The sequence below is a fragment of the Macadamia integrifolia genome, chromosome 9, assembly GCF_013358625.1.
Source record: "Macadamia integrifolia cultivar HAES 741 chromosome 9, SCU_Mint_v3, whole genome shotgun sequence".
Lineage (NCBI taxonomy): Eukaryota > Viridiplantae > Streptophyta > Magnoliopsida > Proteales > Proteaceae > Macadamia > Macadamia integrifolia.
In genome coordinates, this window is record NC_056565.1 from 8,627,869 (window position 1) to 8,651,323 (window position 23,455).

A 23,455-nucleotide genomic window follows, 5' to 3' on the forward strand; every position below is an offset into this window, starting at 1 on the left:
CCTTGGAGGCTCAATCACCCCTTCGGCTCGGAGTTCGGCCATAGCCGAACAGACCTGACCGAAGGGGTACCATCTAACAGACCCTTCGGCTGCAGCCGAGGGTATCTTCGGTGATTCGGTGATCCTGATTGTTGGGCGGTCGACCTTCGGTGAACCCTTCGGCCCCAGAGCCGAGGGTACACAACTGGTTGGTGGTTGCCATCGAATGGACCACCTTCGGCCATAGCCGAGGGTACACAACTGGTTGGTGGTTACCATCGAATGGACCACCTTCGGCCAAGGTCCTGATTCATGCGATTGACAAACCCTTCGGCTGGAGCCGAGAGGGAAAACACTTGTAAAATATTGCCAGTGATTACAGGGTCGGCCTTCGTCTGACTTGCTAACAGGTCGACCCTCGGCCAAGTCTCGGGGCCATGCGCCTATGGACAACTAGGGTTTCGGCCCTTTGCAATTATTTATGAATCAAAGATCAAATGAACAAATGAAGAAAGATATTGCATTCATAAAAGCCCGAAGGCTAGTTACATATGAAGCCCGAAGGCAAAAGATTACACTAAAGCCCGAAGGCTAGTTACATATGAAGCCCGAAGGCGAAAGACTACAAAAAAGCCCGAAGGCTAGTTACATTGAGGCAAGGGGGTAGGCTGCGCTGAGAGCCGAGGCCACCTTAAGGAGCATCTGTCGGGTTCACGGCCTCGTCTTCGGCGGGGAGTGCCTCCTGGTCCGAACCCCCACGACCAGGGGTCGGAGGGACTTCCCTTTGCAGCTGGATCTCACCTTCCTCGCTGCCGCCTCCACCGTCGGCGTCGGCAACCTCGGTGGCCGATGGCACCGCCTCCACATCGTCGTCCTCAAAGACGAGGCCGCTGTCGGCAAAGGAAACCCCAGGGTAGTGCCCGAGGACCCAGTCTCGGACCTCGGTAGCACCCATGGTGTACCCTGGGGCGATGGCGTTCGTGATCTCCTCCTTGAAGGCCTCGGAGACTCGATACTTCTCGACCCCTCGGACTTCGGCTTCCAGAAGGCGTGCCCTCATTTGCGACTTCAACTCCGAGAGCTTCCGTTCGCACTCTCGGCGCTCGAGGGCTAGCTCGCACTCCAGGTGCTCCACCTTCTCGAGGAGGATGGAGCGCTCGTTGTCTAGGGAGACCTTCTCCCTCTCGCTGGCTTCGAGCTCCCGACTCATGGCCTCGGCTCGGAGGACCAGCTGACCCATCTGGTTCTGAGCCTGCACAAAGCACCGAAGATTAGAGTAAAAAATATATACATATATAGCACAAGTAGAAAAGAGGCAGGAAGACCGAAGGTTAAAGAGGACCGAGGCTTACCCCTGCCATGAAGATGCACGCCGAGGTGAGCAGCGCCGCCGTCCCTTGCTTCTGGGCTTCTGTGGCGTCTCGGGGGAGACTTCCCTTCGTCACCAACTCTCTGGCAACCCGTCCGACGGTCAGAGAGTCGTCTTCTTTAACCGACCACTCTGGGATGAACCCCACCTCGGCCCTCGACGACGGGACCTTCGGGCCTCGGGAGGCAGTGGCGGACGGAGGACCTTGAGCCAGACCGTCTCTGGGAGCAGCGAGGGCTTGGACAGCCTCGGCAGTCGACCCCTCCACCCTGGGCCTCTTTCTCGGGGTCTCAGAGGACGGGCCCGCCTTTTCTTTCCTTTTGGACTTCGGCTGCTGGGGGGCGTCACGGGCCTTGGCTTCCTTTATTTTTGCCTGTCTTGCGGCGGCGGCGGCCTTGGCCTCGGCTCTGGTAACTTGCACTGCAAGAAGACACAAGAGGTATTAGTACGAAGGACCGACACTCGAAGGAAGAAGACGAAGTCTAGCCTAACTCACCCGGGCTAAGCCCGAACTTGAAGAGGATGGCGTCGGACTTGAGGCAGTCGGCCTCGACTGGAGAACAGCCTTCCTGCCGCCTCGCCATCGCCAACGACTCCGCATCTGCCCCGAATAGGGCAGGGGCGGAGTTCACATCCCGAAGGTCCGGGATGTCCCAGACCGTGCCGAAGGGCACCCCCTCGGTCGACTTCACAAAGAAGTACTTATCTTTCCACCCGTGGATGGAACTCGGGTAACCCTTCAGGAGCCGAAGGTCCTTTCGGGGGCAAAAGTAGTACCAGCCCGTAAGTCCCTTACAGGCCTGAAGAAGGAAGCAGTTTATGAAGAGTCGAAGGGAGAGAGGCCTCTTGTGCCGAACGAAGAAGATGACGAAGCTTAATGCTTGTCTCCACCCGTTCGGCGTTAGCTGGGTCGGGCTTACCCCGTAGTGCCGAAACACTTTGGTGAAGAAGGGGTGGAGGGGCAGCCGAAGGCCTGCCTTGAAGGCTTCCTTGTACAGGCACAGCTCCTCGGGGTTCCGATAGCTGGCTCGGTCCGAAGGTTTGGGCAGACGGAGCTCGAAAGCATCCGAAACGCCGAAGGAGGCCCTTAGCTCCTCCAGTTCTAGTTCGTCCATCGTGGAGACGATCTTAAGGGCCTCAACTTCTAGGGGCTCCTGTGTCTGGGCTCGGGCGTCGAGCACCCTCTCCCTGAACTCCTCACCGTTGGAGCCACCCTTGGACCCCGACGGTGTGGCCGCTGACGATGAGTCGCGGGAGGAGGGAGAGTCGGTGGAATCCGAGGACATCCCTCGGACTTCCCCAGGACTCCTATACCTACGTCTTGGTCTCGACCTCTCGCGGGACGATGGGCTGTAGCCCGACGAGGAAGACATCACTTACTTGTTGCTAAGCTAGGGAAGAAGTGGACGACGCTAGAAGGGGGTCCGAGGCCGAAGGTGAGCTCTCCGAAGGGAAAAAAGAAAGGTTGCCCCACAAATGGCCCCCCACATTATATAGATGGAAGAATGGCGGTACGACTTCCGAGCATTAATGGCACCGCCACGTCAGGGTACGAAGCCTCGAGGTTTGCGCCCGAATGGACCAAGCAGGCCTAGCAGACGATCTCTCCTTCGGTTGGGAGTTCGGCCGAAGCCGAACGGACCTGACCGAAGGTCCCTCCTTCGGTTGGGAGTTCGGCCGAAGCCGAACGGACCTGACCGAAGGTCCCCCCTTTCGGTTGGGAGTTCGGCCAAAGCCGAACGGACCTGACCGAAGGTCCCTCCTTCGGTTGGGAGTTCGGCCGAAGCCGAACGGACCTGACCGAAGGTCCCTCCTTTCGGTTGGGAGTTCGGCCGAAGCCGAACGGACCTGACCGAGGGTCCCTCCTTCGGTTGGGAGTTCGGCCAAAGCCGAACAGACCTGACCGAAGGTCCCTCCTTTCGGTTGGGAGTTCGGCCAAAGCCGAACGGACCTGACCGAAGGTCCCTCCTTCGGTTGGGAGTTCGGCCAAAGCCGAACGGACCTGACCGAAGGTCCCTCCTTTCGGTTGGGAGTTCGGCCAAAGCCGAACGTACCTGACCGAAGGTCCCTCCTTCGGTTGGGAGTTCGGCCAAAGCCGAACGGACCTGACCGAAGGTCCCTCCTTCGGTTGGGAGTTCGGCCAAAGCCGAACGTACCTGACCGAAGGTCCCTCCATCGGTTGGGAGTTCGGCCGAAGCCGAACGGACCTGACCGAAGGTCCCTCCTTCGGTTGGGAGTTCGGCCAAAGCCGAACGGACCTGACCGAAGGTCCCCCCTTTCGGTTGGGAGTTCGGCCAAAGCCGAACGGACCTGACCGAAGGTCCCTCCTTTCGGTTGGGAGTTCGGCCGAAGCCGAACGGACCTGACCGAAGGTCCCTCCTTTCGGTTGGGAGTTCGGCCGAAGCCGAACGGACCTGACCGAAGGTCCCTCCTTCGGTTGGGAGTTCGGCCAAAGCCGAACGGACCTGACCGAAGGTCCCTCCTTCGGTTGGGAGTTCGGTCGAAGCCGAACGGACCTGACCGAGGGTCCCCCCTTTCGGTTGGGAGTTCGGCCAAAGCCGAACGGACCTGACCGAGGGTCCCCCCTTTCGGTTGGGAGTTCGGCCGAAGCCGAACGGACCTGACCGAGGGTCCCCCCTTTCGGTTGGGAGTTCGGCCGAAGCCGAACGGACCTGACCGAGGGTCCCCCCTTTCGGTTGGGAGTTCGGCCAAAGCCGAACGGACCTGACCGAAGGTCTCTCCTTTCGGTTGGGAGTTCGGCCAAAGCCGAACGGACCTGACCGAAGGTCCCTCCTTTCGGTTGGGAGTTCGGCCAAAGCCGAACGGACCTGACCGAAGGTCCCTCCTTCGGTTGGGAGTTCGGCCAAAGCCGAACGTACCTGACCGAGGGTCCCCCTTTCGGTTGGGAGTTCGGCCGAAGCCGAACGGACCTGACCGAAGGTCCCTCCTTCGGTTGGGAGTTCGGCCAAAGCCGAACGTACCTGACCGAGGGTCTCTCCTTTCGGTTGGGAGTTCGGCCAAAGCCGAACGGACCTGACCGAAGGTCCCCCCTTTCGGTTGGGAGTTCGGCCAAAGCCGAACGGACCTGACCGAAGGTCCCTCCTTCGGTTGGGAGTTCGGCCAAAGCCGAACGTACCTGACCGAGGGTCTCTCCTTTCGGTTGTGAGTTCGGCCAAAGCCGAACGAACTTGACCAAGGACCCCGCCCTCGGCAGGGGGCTCGGCAAAGCCGAGCAGTGCTGACCGAAGGCTCCACCTTCGACAGGGGGCTCAGTAAAGCCAATCCGAAGTGGCCAAAGGTCCTCTTGATCGACCGCAAAGCCTTGGTCACTGGTAATGCCAGGACCGAGGGAACAAGTCAACCTCGGAAGATAGTTACTCCCACAGGAAGAAGCTCCTAGTGGAAGTAAGGGGGCTCCTGATATAGCCAAAATAACCTCTCGGTGGGGGGTAATGACACGTGTCACTATTAGGACACGTGTCCCCCACCAGACGAAGGGCCCAAGGAACCACTCACACCCGAGCACGCTCAATCACCGAGGCACGCCCGCAGAATCACGCGGGGTCACGTCGCCTGCATGAGGGGAATATTCTCCCAGATGGTTGGACGTATTCTAGTAGGACTCTAAGAGGGAAGAAGGGGAAAAAACCCTAAGGCCGAAGAGCTATATAAGAAGGCACGGAAGAAAGGGGAAGGTAAGTTCTGAGACCCTCGCCATTACCCACTTATTAAACTGTGCCGCCGACCCTGACTTGAGCGTCGGAGGACTAACCCCGGACGAAGTTCCGGGCCTCCTTCGTCTGTGTTTGTGTAGGTTGGACTAGCGGGGTTTTTGGCAGCAACACTAAGTATCAAAAAAAAAAAAAAAAAATCCTGCTCTATGCTACTGAGGTTGGTAGCATAGCTAGCAAGTTCTTCTATATGCTATCAAAATGGATTTAGATTCCTAATTTTATATTTGATACCTACTCTGATTTTTAAAAACCTATGTATAGAAACATGCCAAATCCCCAATTAAGGTTCTTCGTTTGTCATCAATAATAATAATAATAAATTGGTTTGAACAGAAGTGTGGTTGCAACGAAAGCCATCTCCATAAAATTATTTTTTTAATTATTTGAAATCAATTAATCTGAATTTCTACTTCGGTGGTAGATAGGTAAGCAATTGGACTACACATTAAGTCTGGGAAAAGGTCGTTGATTTCACCCTCCTTCCCTCACCTTCCAATATAATAGTAGTAAGATTGGTAATAATTGGGACCCCATGGGTCCATTGACTGAGCCCTAGTGGGTCTCTATCGGGTCCATTGTGGGATGGAAAAGAGGAAGTTTCTTAGTAAGAGTGGTTTAACTATCAACAACGACGGGGCCTTAAATGAAGTATTGAAAACCAATGCCTGGGCGTGGCAGGTAAGTAGTATCTGCACTCAAGGTTGATCCCTACTCACTATCCTTATTTTTTTGTCTTTCCATCTTTACTATCCTTAGTTTTTTGTCTTGCCATCTATGGGTGCAAGTTGTGCAACCCAGCAGGGCAAATATTACTAAGCCACCAAAGGCAACAACACTGCCCCTTGTTTTAAAGAAGAGAGGGTTTTGAGCTGGTGAAATGGGAAAGCTATCACCAAGAAGGTGCATGATGGAATAATTTCATACATGGAAGCATGGTTCTAAGTATTGGTATCGTATTAATTGTATTGACTATATATTATCGATATTGATTGAGACTGATATCAATATCTACTCGATGGTTATCAGTATTGGTTTAAGGGTAAAATCATGAAGAAAATCTTTTTTTTTTTTTTTTGTTGAAAAATAAGGGCAACAGTAAAGAGAGAGAGACATGCCAGTGTACACTCCCTTGACAGCCAGAACTTTTCTCTAAATAAGTTGGATGCTAGGTTGGGTTCCAAGTGACTTAAAGCAACTTCTTGTCTATATATTATTAAAAAAAAAAAAACCATTATCTTGAACATTTTTCAAGTACATATCTAAAAGGATAAGATTTAAGTTTATTTAAAAAAAAATTATTATTATAAAATGGCAATAAAAAATTAAAATTATAATATACAACTTCATTTTCACCAACCTTGGTTACAACAAGATTTTCCCTTAAGAAACTTATTAAGAATATCAAAAATGTACATTGATTCACAACTGTAGATGTGATGTCCACACTAGCGTCATGTGAAATCTCTACCCACATTGATACGCATATGTCGATGTGATCTATTTATTTTATATTGACTATCTATTTTATTTTATTTGACAACTAAAATAAAATAAGAGTAGTGGGATAATCATTTTCATTGCAATTGCTCATCAGTTCTATTCCGCTGATAAAAGGATAAATTCTACGAAATATCTAAGAAGTTAAAGGAGATTAAAAATTGGGAAATCGTTTTCTTTCCGGAAGCATGCCTACATCAACGCTCTCTATATCTTTCTCTCTTGTCCCCAAAATGAGGGGCAAAGATGTCTTTTTGGAGGAGAGATAGACACATGGAAGTGATAAAAATAGGCATACTCCCAAACAATGTTTTCTTTCCCTTAAAAATAAAATAAGAATAAAAAAAATTGTAGAAAATAAATTTCATGCAGCATGAACTTTAGAATGACCAAAGAGAATTATAGACTTCTTCTTTTTCTTCTCATAAATTACAGTTTTAGTCCTCTGCTAAAAATGCTATATGCTATGAATATTACTTTCACCCTGTTAAAAAATAAATTCAAATGGTTGTTGTAAAAAGAGTATTCCAATATAAGACCCTCAATAATTATGATGAAAGTTTGACTATACGAGGAAAATTATAATATTATGCATAAAAATCAATCTTTGACTAGATATGTAATCATGGTTAATATTACATTGCACATTGACATATAATCTTTTTAATTTCCTAAAGAGTTAGATACAAATATCTTCAAAATTAAAAAATAAACAATAAAAAATCCAAAAAATTCATGTTATTCACTAGACCCAATAGCCACTAAAACAAATTTTCTAGCTAAGTGAATGTTGAGCATATCAATTGCATGTAAACCCAAAAATAAAAATAAAAATTTGCAAAAACTAATTTCATGCGGCATGAACTTTAAAATGGCCAAAGAGAATTATAGAATTCTTCTTCATTTTCTTCTCATAAATTACAATTTTTGTCCTCTACTGAAAATGCTATATGCTATGAATATTACTTTCATCCTTGTAAATTATAAATTCAAATGGTTCTTGTAAAAAGAATATTCTAGTATAAGACCCCAATAATTACATTGAAAGCTTGACTATACGGGGAAAAAATATAATATTATGCATAAAAATCAATCTTTGGCTAGATATGTAAATGTAATTATAGTTAATTACATGAAAACAAAAGACTGAAAACATTATCAATTTAGCAAATGGAATTTATTTAACTGTTCAATTTCAAACTAAGAGCCTCAATATTGCTTCTACATTTTTTTTATTTTTTATTAATTCACGATTTGGATGTAAATACTTAATTTGTTTGTTTATTTATTAAATTTACTTTTTAAAAAAAAATAATAAAAACAACATGAAATCCCTTGATTAAGGATCTGATAAACAAAACCCTATGCTTTCATTTCTTCCTACTTTCAACGTCCCTCTCCCTTTCAAAAATGAGTGAAAGAAAATTTGTATTTGGATTGGTGAATAAAATTCAAAATAAAGTAAATATAAAATAATTCTTTTTTGCATCTAATGTCTTAAAAACTTGAAGAAGAAAAAGGTTTGAATGTTGCGACCTGGTGGTTAAGAGGAGGAAACAACCCCTCGACATTCTCAGGTAAGGTTGCGTAATTCTCACCCTCCGACCTCGCACATGTAGGAGCTTCATGCACTAGGTATGCCCTTTTTTTGTCTTTAAAAAAAATAATGACGTATCTCTTTTCATTACAATTCTCATGAGTTCTAATCTATTGATAAAGTGATAAATTGTACAAAATTTCCAAGAAAATAAAGGCAATTCAAAAGATTCTAATATAAGACCCTCAATTTTTATATTGAAGAATGAACCACCAGGCCAAATTATATGCATAAAAACCATCCTTTGACTATATATTTTATCATAATTAATAAAACATAGTACTTAGACATATAAATTTTTAAATCCACCAAAAAGTTAGATCAAAATATCCAAACAAAGTTATTAAGAGATCCAAAACTTGCATGTTTGTTACTCGGCCAAATGACCATTGGAACAAGTTTCCAGCTAAACACAAGATTGAGCATATCAATTTGGCTACTTGCATATCCATGGCCAAGGCTATGGAACAAATGGTGTACCTAAATGTAGATTGAGGTAATGATGATGATTCTCAATTTCCACTTAATAAATTTAATGCAACTAGATTATCATCAAGGTTGTCAAGCATGAACCCATCCTTAGGTGGAGTCCTCCTTTTTCTTCTCAGCCTACAGGCTGTTAATAGTTGTTTTAAAATTATTGTTCCTCTACCATTGGCTAGTATCTTTAGTGAATTTTTCTTAATTTTTTGTACTTTAATTTTGATTATTATATATTTTATTTTATTAAAGGCATAGCATTGCAATCTTTGATGGGTAGTTCATAAGGTTTTGCTCATTTATCAAATTACAAGTAAATGAAAATTTTCAAGTGACAAAACAAAGTATTAAAAGTCCAAGAAATAACTAATCGAGATTGGTAAGCATTGAGATGCATGTTAATACATAAGAGGATATTTGATTGAATTAAGTTAATGATATAATTATCATATCACCTTTTCACTTGACACAAAGAGGTATTTTAGATGAGATGATTTTTTTTTTATCCATATATTACCTTTTAATCCAATTGTCATGATTACCACATCACATTTTTAGTGACATAAATACGTAGTATAGATCAAGCATTCTTCCATACTTAGTAGATTTGGGATATTTTTATCAATTAGAATTAAAATGCGAGTACTTAGATGAGTTAATGGTCTTGTCAATGGATAATTTAAAGAAGAAAAAAAAAATTAGATTTCTGTTGGTGAATAAAATAAATTTCTATCATCTAGTTGTCTGAAACGCAGTATAAACTTAAGAATGATTTGACCAAAGAGAATTCCAGACTACTACTTCCCCTTCTTCTCTCCCTCTCTCTCAGATTTTTAGTCTCAGTCCTCGCCAAGCCAAATGGCCACTGGAACAATCCAGTCATGAATTTACTGTTCTACGAAGGAAAATTTGCTCAATCAACAGTCTAGAGTAGTATACCAAGGTTTTAAAATTCGAAAATCGTCATGGGAATGTTCAAGGCAAATACTGATCCGGATTGACCTGGATTGGACCATGTCAGACACATTTATCCTAAAAAAAAAAAATCTATTTTTATTATGATTTTACCCTTGAATTATGTATGTGGATATTGAGATCGAAAAGGTTAGGATCAGACATTGATCAAGGTCTATATCATTTTGATCCAGTTGATGTTGAGTCAATGATTGTTTTGTTCCAATTTTTAGAACCATGATTACAAAACGTAAATGAGATAATTAATTCTTTATATAGTTGAGAGCGTCCGGAAAATACACTTTTCCCTTAACCTAATATGTTTTTAGTACAAGGTATTGAAACGGGCATCAACCAATCATACCATATCATATAAAAATGTATACATATTTATTGAACAATTTTCCCTACATTATGCACTATATCATCATTCCAATATCATCCAGCATGGATGTAGAGCATAATATTGTATTGGGTATCGATCATCTTGGAAAATAATCAAAATGAACTGTCACAGAGATTGGGTTTTCTTTTTTATTGTTTTACCCCTGATCTGTATCGTCAGATTGATATAGTATCAACCAAGCATCGAGATTGGTATTAATCAATATTGATACGGATTACTTGATATGATTGATCCGATCTTAATTCCTAAAACCGTATCTGCTAGGTATCAGTATTAGTGTTGGCCGATAAGATACCGATTCCTATACCCTCAACCTAATACCTAATAGGGTTTGAAGGATATAGTTTGATGAACAGAAATTTTAGTTTTTTTCCTGGTAATGTTTGAAGATCAGATCTGAGTTACCCAAAATCGCATGCTTGAGATGAGTTTATTAGGTCCCACCAAACTCAGCATCAGTTGTAGGCCCCACAGCAAAGCTTTTAATGACAAAGTTGGTCGGCGTCACCACCGACGATTGCATGAAACTTCCAGGAAGCTTTTTCGTAATTAAGATAGTACACTTGCTGATTTGTGCTTTATATAATAAGAGAATGGATTGCCGTAAATCCTAAAGTTAATTAAAAATAAACAAATAAATAATTTAGGAATGCTTTCCTATAAGCCGAACAAACTTATCAAGCTTTTATTCACCAAAATAGAAAAAAAACTTATCAAGCTTTCTTTGAATATCATGTGAGAGGGTTCCTGAAAGGCAGCGTGACTTCTGTGACTGAATGTGTCAAAGCATCAATAAGTTTTTCATAAGGGATGGAGCAAGCATTTTGCCCCTTTTTGTCTCTGAGTATAAAGGCCATGTTGCCTTCAGGCTTCTTTATCTTACATATTATTTTATATTTTTTAATTAAACATCAAAGCATTTGGCTCAATCTTTGAGATTTAGATGTTTGTGGGTTTGGTTCATTCAATTGCTTTTTTTTTTTTGGTTTCACTGAAACAAGTTCTTGAAAAAAAAAAAGGATTGTTGGGTATGATGCCAAAAAAACGTTCTCCAATATTATGGGAACAAAAAAAAAAAAAAAAAAAAAAAAAGGAATAAACCATTGGTGTCATTTGTTGGTTTTCAATTTTTTTAAACGAAGGGCAAAAAAACCTGTTAAAAAACGCAAAATGATGGAACGACAAAACCTTGTTCCGTCATTTTGGTTTTCGTTCTTAAAAAAAAAAAAAAAAGAAACAACTAGAGTAGTCATCTTGAAACAGATCCACCAAATACTTTTTTTTTTTTTTTTTAAACAGAATTTTGACATAGAAACTGAAAATTATTTTCTCGTAACAAAACATCGTTTCAGAAATTGAATGACTACCAAAAGCAACCAAACTCTTTTTTCTATTTTTCAATTAAAAATCAAAGTGCTTGTGGCTCAAAAGTTTGTAGGAAAAATATCAATGCTTGTAGCTCAAAAGGTGAAACACACAGATATGGTTCAAAGTGCGTGTGGCTAAAAAATATTTATATTATTATTTTTTTTTTATAATTAAACATCAAAATGCTTGTAGCGCAAAAGGTTTAGAAAAAACTCCTTATCTAATGTTTTGTATTTTACCCAATTAAACATCAAAGTGCAGCTAGACAGGTTGCTAGAAAAAAAATTATATATATATATATATATATTATTTTAGAAGAAAGAAAGTAACTTGTTGACCAAGTACACGTTTAGACACAATGGGTGTAAAAGATCATACTGTCCCACGTTAAAGATGCTCTTATACACCCTATAATCTCCCATTGATTCATGTCTTGGTATGTACTTGTGCCAATAAAGTGACAATTTCTTATACTATTATTTATATTTTATCCCAATTAAACATCAAAGTGCCTCTAACTCAAAAGGTTTCTAGAAAAAAAACTATTATATTGTTTTATATTTTTCCCATTTAAACATGAGGAGCATGTAGTTCAATCTTCAAGATTTGATGGTTTCAGCTTAGTATTGTGGGTATGATTCCCAACATGTGCCTCTTTTTATGTGGTTAAAAAAAAAAAACTCTTGATATATTATTTTATATTCTTCTCAATTAAACATCAAAGTGCCTCTCAATCTTTGAGATTAATAGTTTCATCTTAATGGTTTGAAACAGTACACATGTAAATGGTATAATTATTATAATGTGTTTGAATTATCCTCATAATTAAACTAGAGGACTTTTGCTTATATTTTTAAGACTTTCACCTCAATATTACTCTATTTTTTCCTAATCTTTTATTAATTCAGGATTTGAATGTCAATCTTCAATATTTTATCTATTAAATTTAATTTAAAAATGAAAATACGAAATCTTTTGATTAAAGAATCTGATATATAAAACCCTATGTCTTTATCCCTTTCTCTCATCGTGTCTCTCTTTCAAAAATCTCTCTATTTCAAACTAGTCTCTGTCTAACTTATTATTAAACATGTATGATCATCTATACATGTTTTTTAATTGACGAGTTTAATGCCAATCCTTAATTAGGTATTTTATATATTGAGTTTTCTTAGAAAAAAATAATAATAATAAGATCCCTTGGTCAAAGAATTCACTAATAAACAAAACCCTATGCCTTCGTCCCTTTCTCTTTCAAAAACTTCTCCCTAACTTCTTTTTTTTACAATTCTCCCTAACTTACCATTAAACATAAAAAAATAAATCCTTCTATAAATTTGTCTCAAAGCATTTCACACATCAAGCAGGTCTTGTATTAATATTTTATGATTTACTATATTTCTAAGCAATGTACAACCAGGACTTTGTGAATTTTCCGGTCTTTCACAATGACAAAGTCTTCATAGTTCCTTGCCACTAGGTAAATTTGGATAAGTTCAAATAAGCCCATGCAATAGGAATTGTCACACCCATTTTATTGGTCAAGTTTCAATTTAAAAGTACGAAATCCCTTGGTCAAGGAATTCACTAAACAAAACCTTATGCCTTTATCCCTTTCTCTTTCAAAAATCTCTCCCTAACTTTTTTTTTTTTTACAACTCTCCCTAACTTATCATTAAACATATATGATTATCTATTTTTTAACGGTATCATACAATGAGTTATATTTCTTCAAGAGGCGTATATTTATTTTTTTATTAAATCCTTCTATAAGTTTATCTCATAGCATTTCACACATCAAGCAGGTCTTGTATTAATATTCTATTATTTACTATATTTTTAAGCAATATACAACCAGGACTTTGAGAATTTTCGCTTCTGTCACAATGACAAAGTCATCATCTTTCCTTGCCACTTGATAAATTTGGATAAGCTCAAATCAGCCCATGTAATAAGACGTGCCACACCCATCTCGTTGGTCAAATTTCAATATAAAATAAGAACAGTAAATATATGAAACAGAGTTTGAAATGTGGAATGTATTGACATGCACGGGCCAATTTCTCTTTCTTAGGTGACCATTAATGCGTTTTCAAAGATGTTCCCACATTTATTTTGAGTTAAAGCTTGACACATGACACATGAAATAGTTGTTGCATGAGTATATAATGGGATGGGTTCTGGCATTGATCAAGCCTAGCTTTACAGTTTAGATGTGCGTGGCAAAATTTTATAACCTAATGGGATAGGCATTGATACACCACCCCCTTTATATTGACATCATACAGATCTGGAAAGGAAAAAAAGTGCCAATTCATATCAAGAAAACCCACGTTATCAGAGGAGAATGAGATAGCGTGTAGTTAGATAAAGACTCACAAAGAGCCAAACAAAGGGCCAACAAGGGGGACACACTTATTACCACATAGTAACAACACTCTCAGATCTACTTGCATGAAAAAAAAGAATGAGGCTGAAGTAGATGAATGTCCATAACAATTGCAGCTATCTTTGACGACAAAAAATATAAAACAAAGTTACACCAAATCAAAACCTAATTGGCTTTTAAGAACGTATTTTGATGAAATAATCTAAGTTACCCAAAATAGCATGCTTGAAGTGAGTTTAGGTCTACCAAACTTGCATGAGCTGTAGGTCCCACAGTAAAGTTTTTAATAGCTTAGATTGGTTGACTGTGGATCAGGTTCTCGTATGAGAACCATTCTTGTACGGTATGATACACACAGATGGAATCGACCTCCGAATTTACCTTTGGATGGATTCTATCTATGTGGATTAGATCCGCACAAGAATAATTATTGTACAACGGCCTAATCCCCTCTCAGCGGTTGACATCTCAACTGAAGATTGCATTTTGGTTGAGAGAGAAACTTCCACGAAACAACTTCTTAATTGAGATAAGTATATTTGCATATATGTGCTTTCTAATAAAAGAATGCATGGCTATTAACCCATAAATGAAACAACTTATCAAAATTTGATTAGATCAGGAAAAAAAAAAAAAAAAAAAACTCATCAAATGGATGATACAGGGAACCCCGAGTGTGAAACAACACAACGTAACAAACACGACAAGGTTACCGGAAAAGATACCTTCATTTTATTTTTTGAGGAAGAGGGTTTCCCGACAAGAATGTGGAAGGAATCTCCTATCTTACACGCTACATTAATCAAAGTAAGAAAATTGATTTCTTCTAATAAAATATCCACATGGTCGAGAGAGAGAGAGAGAGATTCCACGTTGGAATTACATGATTAGGATATGAGAAGGCATGAGAAAACATCGTCACACCGTTAGCATGGAGATACTTTGCTAATTAAATAGGTGAAGTTCGATCATTACGACATAAGCAGTGGAAGGAAAAGATTCACTGAGCCACTAGGGGTGCATTAGCACGCTCTCTCTCTCTTCACATTAAATGACCTTGCTACACTCCCATGTATGAAATCCATTCTATCACACATCATTTGTGTGCTCTCTATGGCTTTAGCTTGTTCTAAAAACCCTCCCATAAGTGAAATAGATTTGAGTCCAAAAACACTAATAGGTTCAACTGGCCCTAAATTGGTTGTCCTATGCCAAGTATAGGGCTATCATGGGTTGGATGGGTTCGTATAGGCCTTGCCATAACTTCTTAAATTTGGAGTCCCCCCATTCCTATAGAATATTGTAAATACTCCTAATTTTGTCGCATAGAGAAATGAAGTAAAAATTCTAACCTTTTTATATTAGGAAAATAATTATAATTAATCACATCATAAATTTTATAGTCAAATTCAATCATATACCCTCTCATATATACATCCCTCACAGTTCTTAACACCTTCTTAGATTTGATCAATATTTTATCTTAATACATAATTAATTACAATATGACCTAAAACTTAACTTGAAGATCTTAGGGTTTCTATATTTAATTAAATTATGTTTGGTATATGTGTCATCGATATAAATTTTGGGTCTAAAACTGATTCCTAAACCTGATTCTTCTCCATTTTTTCACTTATGGATATTTATATATCTAGAATTTATTCTTAGAATACATACCAAACACATTCTAACACCCATCCATGAATTCCTTCCCAATTCTGCCCTTGTAACCCCAACACCAACCCCAACCCCAACCCCAACCCCGAAATAAATTCTCATCCTTAGCCTTCCAACAAGAATAGGACAAAACGGTAAACGGGCATCCATAAGCAACTTCCAGAAACGTCTTGCAATGATACCCTTGAAAAGAAAAGATCATATAATAGTTGCAGCCCAACGATGAATTAAGAATGATGGCGCCATGCGATGCCTATTCTCCCATCACCATCGGCCTACCAAACCACCATTAAAATGGGATCCACAAACCAAGTAGGACCCACCACTCAAACGACCACGTTGAAATAATTACCGCTCCGGTAGATGATAAAGTAAGTCATCCATTCGTTCATTGGCGGAGAATAACTATGATGGATCTATCATCGAACGACTCTTTTTGATACTCCTGTAAATGTCCCGATAGGCGAGGGCTCACTGTAACATTTTTTTAACCTTTACAAAGCACATGCTTTTGGAGAGCTGTCTTGTCATTTTAGAAAAAAAAAAAGAGCTGTCTTGTCTGGTCAACTGTAAAAAATTGAATCATACTGATGATCATGTGGGGGCCCACCATTAAGAATTTCAACATATAGGACTAGTAGACGGTGGGAAATGAAAAGTAAATCCGAAAGTGGTTATGAGTAGTGACTTACTGGGTGACACATATCGACATGGTGGCCCACTTGAAATGCTGACGTGGAAATAGAGGAAGAAGTGAAGAACCACACTGATTACTGACTACACACGAGTGGACTAGTTTGGGCATCCAGCCACCGACAGAACATTGGAATCTTTACCTGCTCTGACAGTCGGCAATTTGCTGTGATATGGGATTTTTTTTTTTTTTTTTGGGATTTTTTTTTTTTTTTTTGGTTCCATGCAAATGTTCCCCCACCACCACATATTTTGATATCTGAGGGTGGCAATATCTGGTCCGGTACATTAACCTTCTTGGGTCGAGTCCAGACCAGATGAGGCCTGGTTGGTTTTTCCTCCATTTCATGGCATGGCCCAGCTTGGCCCATTCTTACTGATGTATTGATTATTGAGTTAATCAATGGTTTTAATTGTGTTTCTCTTTGAAATTTGAAAAGTGACCAATTAGATGGTTTCATGCCATTTCAATGGCTAGAATTGTTGCATTGGTTACCCATTAAGTTGATCTTGATCTTTAAAATTATGACAGGATAAGAATTCCAATTGATAATGAGTCATATGGTTGAGATGAATAATTTAGACGATCCAAAATAACTTTATGTATCTAACAAAGAGATTGACTAGCCACATCAGTCCTCGACAAGGCCAAATGAGTTGTGCTCATCAAAGACTAGCCTAATAAACTTTTTTTATAAGTACTATGGGGGAGGGGATTCCCCATGATATCATTGTGAGGGCAAATTTGCACACTACACTAATGTCGGTGTAGAGAACAATATCATACATATAGCCCACATGGTTAGAGTAGGAAAGAGAAAATGATAAAGAAACCTATGAGAGGGAGATAAAATCGTGACGATTCTTTTCTCATATTATGGATGAGAAAAGGAAGTATACCATCTGTAATAACACCTTCTGACAAAGATTGACACACACTCTCTCTTACACATCTCTCTTCTTATTAAATATATGAGCTCCCTATATACAGCACCAACACCTAGGTACTTATATACTATGGCTACATAAGGTTTCATTGTCAGACCTGGCCTTAGCCTATAATAATTTAGGGAGGAAGAAAACCTAAAAGGCAGTGGCATGCATCTAGGCATAGAAGAGGTGAAATTACCACTTCGCTCCTCATGCTCCCAATGAAAGGCAAAAATCTCATCATTGTTGATGTTTCCACACACGTCCCCTTTGGCCCCCACATTGGTGCAAGAACCATGTTGTCTTTCAAGGAACCCTCTCTCAATAACTTATTTAGGTCAGGCTTGGGCATGCCTGAAGTCTATACTATTCTTAAACTTGGTCCACCATTCGAGTGAGAGAAAAAAAAAAGGCTTGAAAGGCAATGTGGCCTTTACACAGACACAAGGGCGAAACTAATTGCCCAGCTCCCATGAAAGGCTAAAATCCCACTGTTGTTGATGCTTCCGTGCGTACTCCCCTTGGCCCTGCACCGATGTATTGATTGATATGATATCAATACATGTGAATAAATGGATCTTAGGATCTCCTATTCATATGTCAAGTTTCAGTCCAAACATAGTTTGTCTAGTGTTAAAACAAAAGCATTGAAAAGTAGTAGATCCAATAGTAAGAATAACAAGCTAAGACATACATGAAAATACATACCTATACACAAAAGGATATTTATTTGATTCCCGACCACTACCTCAAATTCCAATGGTTAGAATTGCTGGGTCAAGTCTCCACATGCGGAAATAGTTTGCCCACTTGGAATACCTCTCCAAACATGCCCTACTAGAAATGATTTCCCTTACTCCACTAATTCTTTAATGTGCATGGCAGCAAGGTTATTGGCCTCTGATGAAGACAGGTTTGCAATTACCTCATATCTTTAGATTCAGATAATCTGGTCCAATCAGGGTTCTAAGCACTGGTATTGATATCGGATCAAAGGTAAAATAATATTTAAAAAAATTAAAAACATATAAATAAAACCAACCGATCCATGCCAATATGGACCGATCTGATCAGTGTCGGCCTTAAATCCATTGGTCCGACCATAGATTGTCGAAACATTTTAAAGGAAACTGTTTTCGGGGAAGCATGGCTGGACCCAAACACTGGGGGATGAAAAGACTACCCAACACCCCATGATATGTGAAATGATGCCCGACCTGATACTTTCACATGTACTCTCATTAGCTATCACACATCGGATATCATGCATTGGAGGGACCACACTCCCCCACAGTAAACACTTCCCCCATGTTAAAATATCTATTGGTGGTGGTGAAGCTATTCTGAGTGCTTCAACTTCCTTAGAAGTTTACTACAAAATAGAAGTGCGATCAAAATCATCCAAAGCTCTTGAAAGCAAAAAAAAAGAAAAAGAAAAGAGAGAAAATCAAGAACTTACATCACAAAGTCCCCATCAGAAAGCGTCAGTGGAGACATTACCAGTCAAATAACTGTAGAAAAAACAGGAAAGTGACACAGGTCGCTGTTAACCCTTCTGTTTATTTGGTTTCACTGAGGTCCAAGACCTGGAGTGTTTTTTGATTTTTTTTAAAGTAAAGTTAGTGTAGATCCCACCATTAACATTTAAAAGGTAATGACAAAAACGACTTATAAGAGTTCTGTAGAGGGTGATGGAAGATTGTGCCATGGCCATTTGAAAAGCAGAGGAGAGGATTCAGGTATATATGTTGTTTTTAAGCACAGTGGAAGGGTGAAGGTGGCGAAACCACCAACTCATGCCGTCAATTCTCACCTCATCTGTTTGTTATTATTGTGAATGTGATGCACAGACTAGACAATAACGAATTGACAACCAAGATTTTCCAGATTTTCTTTGTATGCCAAGTAGAACATTGAAAAATCAGACACATGAAACTATTGCCAGTATTAAGAAATCATCCACAGTAGAGAGATTTTTGCCAACCTTTTGTCTGCAACAGTCTCAGAATGGTGTTTTTTGAAATTTCTTTTGAGGTTTTCTTATGGAGTGTTTGTTATCTTTGAGATATAGATTTGCTAAATGCAGATAGTTACAGCAACTTGAAATGGGAATTCTTTGCACTCCTGTTTGGTATTCAAAGTTTAAAATGGAGAAATTTCAACTTGTTCAGATCATCTGTGTGTTCCAAGAGAAAAATGTTATGTGCCCATCAATTAGCTAAGTATGCTAAGCAAGAAAACAAAGTCATTTGGATGTTCTAAATGTGTTAAGCAATGAAAGTATTGAAAGCTCTAGCTGCTGGTGGAGTCTGTGAATCTCTTTGTTTGGTAAATATTTCAATATAAGGTGTGCTACTGACACCATCAAAAAGTAAGAACCTGCAATAGAGTATTGCTTAGCGTAACTGAACTGGATGGAACTAGAATAAAGTGTTATACTGAGCTTAGTTTTCAGAATACTATGGAACAGAGTACTTCAGTTCTGCCCATCCATGGTTTAGAGGTTATAATCACTCAAGAGTTGTAATTGTTGTCTCCTACTCTGACCTAGCATGATAGGGCCCATGCCAGTGTGATAACAATGACCTAACACAAACCACTGGGTGAGAGTAGAACACGTCTGCTAGTGCCCACTGAACATGATACTGGCCATGACCCAACAGGTGAGAGTGGACACATGTTAATGCCTGCTGAACAAGATGCTATTTTTGCGGCCAACCAATTGCAGCATCGTTGTCCTATATACTTACATTGAGGTTGAGGATCTCTCTCTATGTAATACACACAAAAACACTTTATTTTTCTGGTTAAACAGCATAATATTGTATTATGAGTTCACACTTGCAGACAACCAATGTAAACCATCTCTATCATAGACATCTAACAATAAATCATGCATACATTAATTATACCCTTTTTCCCTTGGGAGATTGAATATCCACATCATTCAAATTATTTTAGAACCGAGGGCCAACTCAACTACATAAATTTATCAGAGTGATGAGGCAGAGACAGATCCCATCTACAATAACAGAAATAAAATATTGACAGATGAATATCATAATGAAATGGGAAGGATCTCTACTGCTGCTGATGTTAAAAGCACGGATAGAATGTACACAGAAAGTCCAATAATGCCTTACTGGGAGATCGGCAGAACTTGAGTATTTTCCAGCACACAGGAATGAGAAGCATATAACCAAAACAGGGGATGAGGACTTACCACTACAAATGAGGGTTACTCACATGTAAAAAATTATATCTAACATTACTGATACAATTGTAACATTATCTAGCTAAATCTATACTTGACAATGTGATGGATCCACAAGATGAACCTATTTCATAAGCATGTAGCTTTGCCAGCAATTAGTGTAATTGCTCTCTGGTACAGCGGTTATTGTAGCATTTATGAAATTGAGCAAGATTCATGTCCCTAATTACTTTCCCATCTAAATGCTCTTACTAAGCCAGGTCTTGGAGGAGGAATAATCCTGAGATGTTTTGGGATAAAAATGAAAGGATTGAACCCACAATACAAATTTTAGCCATTCCTAGCATTTTTATCTCATGGAGTCAGAACCAGTAAAAAAGTGCTTCAAACATCTCAAGTTTCACGAGTACTATTTGCTTGAAAAACAAAAAAAAAAAAAGTGGTTGAAATGGAAAAATTTTCTTCTGACTGGAGAGTTCTTAGTTTCATCAACTCTATAGGTCAAAGCCATGTTAATGAATTCCAGTCTTGATGTATGCTACGGTTTTAACTTCTATTTAATGCTTCTCAGGTATTTAAAACTTTTAATGGTCTCATCAGAGAATTTTGTCACATTTTCACTATCATAACCGCAGAAAGCGAAAATGTATGTGGGTCTCATATGGTAGGATGGTAAAGTTGTGAATTTCAACAGACCTTTTTTTTTTAAACCTTACAAGAATTGCTTATGTTCATTATCCTGTTAAGTTCTTAATAAGGTTTGGCTGGAAATAGCTCAACCCAGCCTCTAAGAACGTCAAACCATGAAAATCTCCATTATTCTTAGCCTTCTGTTCTATCTCCCATTTTTATTTTTTAATTAGTTCATTCAAATTTTACACAATACTGTCTACTTTTGGACAATAAATGAACAACCTGTCATAACTACAGAGAATTAGTTTTATTTCCTAATTTCCCCCCATGAATTGAATCTTTATTTGTAACTTGATCATAAAAATCTGCAAGTGGTAAAACACATCTGATACCAGAGGTGGACCAATTAAGGCCACGGTAATGACAATTGAAAAGGTTACACCCTTCTGGGAGAAGTAATAGTAGAACAAGTAAGAATTGAAGCAGAATAAATAACTTGGTTACATGTTTGAAACAAAATTCAAGATTTAGAGCAGGGAGGTCAAGTTTTCGACTCCTAGGAAGTGCATTGGAAGATTTTTTCCAACATTTCTTCTCCCTCGGTGCCATTTGGAAGAAATGATGTGTAAGCTCCACATGCAAGGATCATAATGGAAGATTGGATCACTCGTGATCCAATCCCAAGTAGGATCTTTAGTAAATTCTATGATCCAAAACTAGGTAAGAATGTAGGATCTTTCGTAAATTCAATAAAAATCAGATTTAGGGACAGATAGTATGAACAAAACCGAAATAAGAGAATGAAGGGAACAATGGGGTAGGGGAATGGCTATCTAAGCCTGGGTCTCCCACCCTCAGCTATCTCAGCTGATGATCATCCTTTCTTAGGGAATAATTTTGCAGACAGCAAAAATAAACTTTCATTCAATCAAATTCGGGTTCAATATTGTAGAATCAAAATTGACTCAAACACTAAAAAGGAAAGGCCTAGCCCAAACCTTAATTAATTAGGAAACCTAAACTGACTAGAAAACTGAAATAACAAAGAAGATGGACTCAAAACAGAATTCTAGCTAAACTAATGAATTAAATCTCGTTTTCCTACTTTCTACCCATATTTTAGGCCCATTAAAGTGGCCCATTATAAAGAAAACCCATAGGATCAAAGACCCAACACATACATAACCCAACCCAAGGCTTATTTCCAATAAAATAAGCTCATTAAGCAACTTATCTGCATCAATTCGCCTCTCTTAGAAAATATTAGTCCTCGAATTTTGAAGTGTGAGGGTGATTATAGCATGGTGCATGTCCCTCTTCAAGCCGTAAAAAAATTCAAGTAGCTCTTTGATAATAAGAATGTAGTCTAGAATGTGAGGAACTTGATCTTCAAGATACTTTAATGGGATGACGAACTCCACATGCTCAGCTTCAACAACCTCAACTGTATCCATGTGATCATCCACATGTACGCCTTTAACCATTGTGTTCTTGACCTCCACAATTTCAATCTCAAGATCCTTAGGACCGTCCTCTTGGTTGTTCACATATATCACAGTTGTTGGAATTTCTTCAACATTAACCTCCACTTTTGATGCTGGTTCATTGGTTGGAGGTGTCTTCTTTTGTTGCTCCCTTGCAATGCGTTGCACAATAGAGGGCGATGATTCATTCATGCTCTTGTCAACTGTGAATGGCTTTTGGAAATCTGTTGGAGAGAAGTACATTCTTCGTGCATGTTTAAATAAGTACATGCCCGCCAATTCATACTGCATCTCTTCCCATGTTCTCCGCCCACGTCCTAGAGCTTGAAGTTGCCTTTCACGAGCTCTCCATTGTATTCGAACACAATCACTCATTTGAGAGCAAACATATCGAAGTTGTTGCACCTCTATCAAGTTGTAGTTGTCAAAGAACACATCTAATTCATATATCCGTTCAAGGAAGATGTATGAAGAAATTTTCCCACGAAAATCACGTGGCTCCATCTTTGGTCTGGCTAGGCTGTGATACCAATAATGTAAGATTTGATCCAATCCCAGGTAGGATTTTTAATAAATTCAATATAAATCAGATTCAGGGGCAGATAGTATGGAAAAAACCGAAATAAGAGAATAAATGGAATAATAGGGGTAGGGGAATGGCTATCTCAGCTGATGATCATCCTTTCTCAAGGAATAATTTTGCAGACAGCAAAAATAAATTTTCATTCAATCAATATCGTGTTCAATGTTGTAGCCTCTTACAAATTTATATAGAAGACTCAAAACTCAAACACTAAAAAGGAAAGGCCTAACCCAATCCTTAACTAATTGGAGAACCTAAACTGACTAGAAAACTGAAATAATAAAGAAGATAAACTCAAAACAGGATTCTAACTAAACTAATGAATTAAATCTCGTTTTCCTACTTTCTATCCATATTTTAGGCACATTAAAGTGGCACATTACAAAGAAAACCCATGGGATCAAAGGCCTAACACATACATAACCCAACCCAAGGCTTATTTTCAATAAAACAAACCCATTAAAT

At 39.7% G+C, this 23,455-nt stretch overlaps 1 protein-coding gene across 1 annotated transcript; it reads right to left on the bottom strand.

Annotated features, from left to right (window-relative positions):
- Window positions 1-641: 641 nt before the first annotated feature.
- LOC122089481 (actin cytoskeleton-regulatory complex protein PAN1-like) lies at window positions 642-22,650 on the bottom strand. The gene is made up of 4 exons (XM_042659241.1): window positions 22,340-22,650; window positions 18,577-18,587; window positions 1,332-1,768; window positions 642-1,231 (listed from the first exon to the last, which is right to left on the bottom strand). The coding sequence occupies exons 1-4, from the start codon at window positions 22,648-22,650 to the stop codon at window positions 671-673; spliced, it is 1,320 nt and encodes a 439-aa protein (XP_042515175.1). The 3' UTR covers window positions 642-670.
- Window positions 22,651-23,455: the final 805 nt, after the last annotated feature.

Excerpts from the sequence above, each read along its gene's own strand:
- LOC122089481 (XM_042659241.1), bottom strand. The coding sequence starts at position 22,650 with ATGTACTTCTCTCCAACAGATTTCCAAAAGCCATTCACAGTTGACAAG. Across the intron at positions 1,232-1,331 it reads CGTGCATCTTCATGGCAGGG|GCTCAGAACCAGATGGGTCA; the intron begins GTAAGCCTCGGT and ends TGCTTTGTGCAG.